Consider the following 6,005-nt stretch of genomic DNA (forward strand, 5'->3'; position numbering starts at 1 on the left):
CCCCTTCCCCTCTGATAACTGCCAGTTTGTATCTCTGCGTTTCTGTTTGTTTGTTCATTTACTTTGTTCTTTAGAGTCTGTGATTTCACATGCAGGTGAAATCATATGATATTTGTCTTTCTCTGACTTATTTCACTTAGCATAATGCCATGTTGTCACAAATGGTAAGATTTCATTCTTTTTTATGGCTAAGTAATATTCCATTGTATATATGTAGCCCATCTTCTTTCTCAGTGGTCACTTTTCAATCTCTATCTCTGACACAGCCTAGCACTCCTTCCTTTTTTCACTTCATTTAGGGACATTCCCCATGTATGGCTTACCACATTTCCTTAGCAAGCAACTCATCTTCCCAGTATTCACTTGTTGGAGGGCCCCAAGCCTACATTCTCTGCTTAGTTCACTCCTGGGTGATCTCTATGAATCCAGTGGCTTTGGATCAAGTATACACACTGATGGATTCTATAACTCTGTCTCCAGTGCAGATCTCTCCCCTGAGTGCCCATTCACAAACCCAGTGCAACTTTGGCCTACACATGTGCTTGTCTAATATATCTGACCAGCCTGTCAAATTGAATCTGCCTAAAATAACTCATCCTTTTGCCCGTATTTCTCTGTACCCAAATTGCTTCTTCCTTGGGTTTCTCTATTTCCAAGAATGGTACCAATTGTTCAGGTGAGATGCTGGAGAGTCTCCTTGAGTCTTCTCTCCACATCCTACATTCAGTCCATCAGTAAGTTCTTCTAGGGATACTCCAAAATGCATCCTAAATCTGGTTACTTCCCACCCCATCAGTTTAAGGCACCCCTCCCCGCCCAGCCCCTACCCCCCGTTTCTCACTGACCTCCTGCCATGGCTCCTAACTTCTCACTCCCACTTTCACTCTTGCCCCCCTATTGTGGGAATGGTCTGTTCAGCACACAGCAGCCAGAATGATCTCTTTAAAAAAGGAAATCAATCATGTTAATCCCCTGTCAAAACTTGTCAATGGCTTCACATTGCAACCAGAACTTCCAAGCCCTTTGTGATCAGCCCATCACTGACCCTACCATTCTCACCTCCTTCCCCTCCTCCCATTCCCTCAGCTTCAGCTGAACCAGAGCCAAAGTGGTCCCGCTGCAGGCCTCTGCATTTGTGGTATCTTCTGTCGGGAACACTCCTTCATGTGCACCTTTGCATGCTTGCTCCCTCATTTCATTCGGCTCAAATGTCACCACCCCAAAGAAGTCCCCTCATCTCCCTCCCTAAATTATGCTCTTTTCCTCAAGTCACCTTACCCTCTTACCATCCTTATTTTTCTACAAAGTATTTATCTGCATCTAAAGTTTATATATATATATTTGCTTGTTTTTTTGTTTGTTGTTCAAAGCCCTCCCTAAAATGATGTGAGGGTGTGAACAGGGTCTTGTTCAGGGCTGCATCCCCTTGCCTAAAAAAGTGCTAACTAAGCATGTAGAAGGCACTCACATGTGCTAAAGGAATGAATGATAATTACCTGCCTCAAAGGGCTGATGTAAGAACTCAGTGCAATGACGTGTATAAAGCCCTTACTTAGCTTGGTGCCCGGCACACAGTAGGACCTCGATAAATGTTAGCTATCACTATTAACAAATCCTCTTAGAAGGAGGACATCCTGAACAATCGCCCCAGACTCCACCCCTTGCAGACGGAGGGCTCTGTAGTCACTCAGAGATCCTGTGGGCAAGGCCCCCCGTGGGGCTGCGTGTGCTGGGCCTCGGTTCTGAGGGACCACAGCGTCCCCCTTATCAGATGTTTGTGTTTAGACTCTGAAGGGGGCAAATAACTCTAGTTCCTTTGACAACATTTAGGGCCCTGTCACCATTTTATTATGTGAGCAAACATTTGATAGCTGGGAAAGCCCATCCCTAATGACAGGTCATAGAATCTTGCTGGCGTCTCCTTATCTGCCCTCTTGTTTGCTCTTCTATTGAAACCCGCAAGGTCACAAGCCATTTTCTCTCTCTCCTCCACCTGAAATCTGAAAATTGGAAAAAGGCTGATAGTGGGAAGTAAAGAGACTCGAGAGTGGGGGTGGGTGGCGGGAGGAAGAGCAGGCAAAGGGTATCAGAGGACCCTGAGCAGGGCCTCAAGAATGTAAAAGGGTCAGAAACCTGCCCTGTCACACGAATGTACAGCTCCGTCCCGCTCTGAAGGGCACGCAGAGCAGCATGGACTGAGGCACCCTGTACAGCAGTCTTAATGAGAACAGTTACGCCGAGCACCAGTCTGAGTACTTCCTGCGTATCAGCTCATCTAATCCCTCAGCAGCCTCTGCTTTATAGGTGAAGAAACTGAGGCACAGAGAGAGACACAAGAGCTCAAAGCTAGTCGAAGGCTCCTTACCTCAGCGCGTCATAGAAAGAACACGTGGGTTCAAACCCCAGAATGGGTTCGAATCTGGCTCCAGTCCCTCATAATTGTGAAATCTGGGATAATTCACCAACTCTCTTTGAGTCCTGCTTTCCTAATCTGTAAAATGGACATAACGGCAACCTCACTTAGGGTTATGGTTGGAAGTACTGATTAATGAAATGATAATGGGATAGGAGGCCTGTACTGCTCGTGGTAGGTGCATGTGTGTGTGTGATTGAGGGGGAGTCTTGAGAGAATAAGCCAAAAGGCAGAACCTTCCCCTGAGATGCCAACACAAGTGAAAGGGAAGGAGGAGACAGGGAAACAGAAAAAGGACTCCTTGGAAGGAAAAGGAGAGGAATGATGTTCCAGGACAGTTGAAATGAATGAGGCCCAGGGCTCTGGAAAGGAGCCTGCCCGGTGGTGGGGGTGTGGCTCCTCTCGCAGGCTTTCCCTGTCCGTTCTGGGGTCTCTCCCCACTGCCCCAGCCCACCGGAAGCCTGGCATCAGAAGCCTTCAGCCCTTGGATTTCTTTCCCAACTCTCTAAGTTTCTTGCCCTCATAGTAATGAGCCTTAGAGAGTACTTTGTAGTTTCCCACGCTCCTTCCCTGATAAATCACCGGAGTAAGTGCTGTTTTTCTCATGTGCTTTATGACCTTGTTGCTCAAAATAGATCAGCAGCACAGCACAACCTGGGAGCTGATTAGAAATGCAGGTGCTTAGGCCCACTGAGTCAGAATCTCCATTTTAACAGGATCTCTGGCCCTCGTAGGTCCGTTAATGTTTGGGAACCAGTGTTCTCAGGGGCCCTGCTCTTGGAGGTCTCACTTCTATGAGAGGCAAGAGCTGCCCATCCAGCTGCTGTTGCAACCACACTGAGCTCTTTATAAACACCGCTCTCAGAGAAAGAGGAGCCCAAGCTCAGGATAAAGGTCAGCGAGTTGTGACTATTGCAAGGTCTGCAGCAATTCACTTCTCTCTTCTGAAGTGGCTGGGAAAGTCGGCTGGCAGGTTTTGCTAAAGGAAATGTGCTTCAGGACCAGCACCGCAGAACTGAGCAGACACTCGGTCCTCAGCCCTCCACTCCCAGCTCTTTGCCGGCCAAGTTGGGTCTCAACTCCCCTACAGAAGCCAAACTAATGGCCCATGTCCCTGCCAATTGCACACAGCTGAGCTCTCTGTCCTTTTTCTCTGCAGTGTCCTCTCCAAGCCTGGTGATATCCACACATCACTTACTTTGTGCACAGCAACAAGGATCCTATTTTCCACACCATCACTCTCGGGGCAGCTGTCATGGAAAAGCCCAGTGGCCTGACAAGCACCTGCAAGAGGTCCCTGCTTACCTGACATCCTGCCGGTACCTCAGACAATCCGTTCTCAGGAGGCGCAGCCTGAAGCCCAGCTTCCCTTCCATGCAGTATTGTCACGATGCCTCTCCCAAGATGTCAGGTCCTCCCGTCCGACCCAGAGGTGGGAGAAGAAACCACGGAAGAGGAAGAGAGAAAGCCGTAGTGTCTACATTATGCTCCTTCATCGAACAAACTGATGTGAAAACTTGAATCTGTTACTGAAATGAGGAGAGGAGGACACGTGCTATATTGAACTGAGCCAAACACACTGTAAATATCAGCACTCCCTCCCCCACCCCTATCCCAACTGATCTTGAGATTTCTTTTAAAGAAGTAAATTTGTCCAATGGGTGTAAACTATAAACTACTGTAATTAAGTGCAATTTCCCCTGCACTTCCTTGCCCCTCTGCCGTGTATATAATACTAAAGTATCTATTAGTTTTCTTTGTAAAGGTCAGAGTTGAATTTTTCAAAGTGATTTTCCCCCCCTTTCCTTCCCGTATGGAGAAATACCCTACATCGGAAGTGCAGCCCTTGCCCCTCTCTCATGCCTGGACACGCACAGGGACACTGTGTATTTTGGACTGACTGCCCGCTAACTCCAGCCTCCTGATGTTAAGACACACCTCTGGATCCCTGGAGGGGGCCGAACATAGTGTCAGAGTAACGTCCTAGCGTCTGGTGGGGCTAAGGGTTCAGCCAGTGCACCCCCAAGAAACCGCAAGGCAGGGTAACTGGCTGTTTGATAGCATAAGAAAAAGTTGTCCTTTCAGAAAGCCTCCCATTAAAACTATTTTATCACTGCCCAGAGTTTCATATTTCTTTCTCTGACACTTCCCCTGCTGCCATTCTACGGAGGACCCCTGGCCTCGCCGCCTTGGAATTTTCCACTTACTCCACTGGGCTCCCTGCTGCATGTCCCCATGTCTTTGCACTGCCTTTACTGCTAAGGTAAGAAGAGTTCATTCTCCCAGCCAGACTCCACAAATCCATCAGAGGGAATCTAGCAAGAGCAGGAGAGAACACCTTTTTCTTCTCTACAATTCACAGGAGTAAAGTGATAGAGCCTATTCTTGGTGACTGTGGTCATAGGAACAGATGGAAACCCTGTGAGCCACTTTTTCAGCCACAGCTTAAACATTAATTCCAGCTTTTCCTCCCTTCTGTAGGGCTGTCAATCACTAGGAGAGTGGGCACCTGTGGGTGTCGCCTTCTACCTGGTTTCCCTCTCTAGTAGGGATGCTAATGGATACAAATAGTCCAAAAGGGGAAAAGCTAAAGGCCTGGACACTCTGCCAGCAGGGACTTTGCCATAAATAATCCAGCGTTGACTCAGGAAGAAGGATAATGGACCTGCTCTCTTGGCTGTCTCCTCTTGTGTACAGCATAGATCTACCAGCATTTCTCACTTCTTGTGGTTTCTTGCTTTAAAATGGAATATGTCCTAGTCAACATGTAAGCAAGGCCCCAAGCAACAGGTTTTTAAAAATTCCAATTTAGTGGGAGATGCAATTCTCAGTGAGCCAGACAAATTTACTGAGTACCTACTATGTGCCTGGGGCAGGGACGAATGGATATGGAAATGCTGACCTCTTTGGTTCCTGGCTTCCCTAAACAATGTAATTTGGGCTGAAGTAGTCCAGAGCAAACTCATGGTTGGGGTGAGATGGCTGAGGCCAAGACCAAGCACCATGTGTCAAGAGAGGCCAAGATCCCCTGTCACTAGTTGAGATGGCCTGTGAGTTCCAGGAAGAGGAAGGGAATATAGGCCTCAATCACCAGTCTCAATTGAGGCCCTATTTCTGGACTCATGTTGTTTCTGGAATAGCAAGTATAGGCTTTGATAGATTTTAGATCTTGCATTGTTGTGATGGCTTTGAGAATTCAGAAAGTTATATTCATCCAAGAGGTCATCTAGGCAGAGGTGGAGGTGGTAGGGAGGATGGGTGGGTTGGGAAGGTCTTTAGGGACCAAATCCTGTATAAACAAAGGCATGTAGAAAATGACCCTATCAACTGAAAGCTCCCAAGAAGGTTAGCACCTCCCTTCTAATCAAACAGGGACCAATTGTTGCAGCCACTACGAAAAACAATATGGAGGTTCCTTTAAAAATTAAAAATAGAACCACCTGATGACCCAGCAATTCCATTTCTGGGCATTTACCTGAAGAAACCCAAAGCACTAAATTGAAAAGATATATGCACGCCTGTGTTCATAGTAATGTTATTCACAATAGTCAAGATATGGAAGCAACCTAAATGTCCATCAATAGATGACTGT

General features: G+C 47.2%; 1 protein-coding gene across 7 annotated transcripts in view; it reads left to right on the forward strand.

The window, feature by feature from the left end:
- The window catches only part of HNF1B (HNF1 homeobox B), a 52,655-nt gene extending 48,126 nt beyond the window's left edge, over nucleotides 1-4,529 (forward strand). For all 7 annotated transcript variants that reach the window (XM_005858515.2, XM_005858517.2, XM_014531303.1 and 4 more), the window contains one exon: nucleotides 3,573-4,529. In XM_005858515.2, coding sequence (XP_005858577.1) covers nucleotides 3,573-3,593 — 21 coding nt within the window. In that variant the 3' untranslated portion in view covers nucleotides 3,594-4,529. The remainder of the gene's footprint in view (nucleotides 1-3,572) is intronic.
- Nucleotides 4,530-6,005: the final 1,476 nt, after the last annotated feature.

The sequence above is a fragment of the Myotis brandtii genome, unplaced genomic scaffold (assembly GCF_000412655.1).
Source record: "Myotis brandtii unplaced genomic scaffold, ASM41265v1 scaffold120, whole genome shotgun sequence".
In the NCBI taxonomy this organism is placed as follows: domain Eukaryota; kingdom Metazoa; phylum Chordata; class Mammalia; order Chiroptera; family Vespertilionidae; genus Myotis; species Myotis brandtii.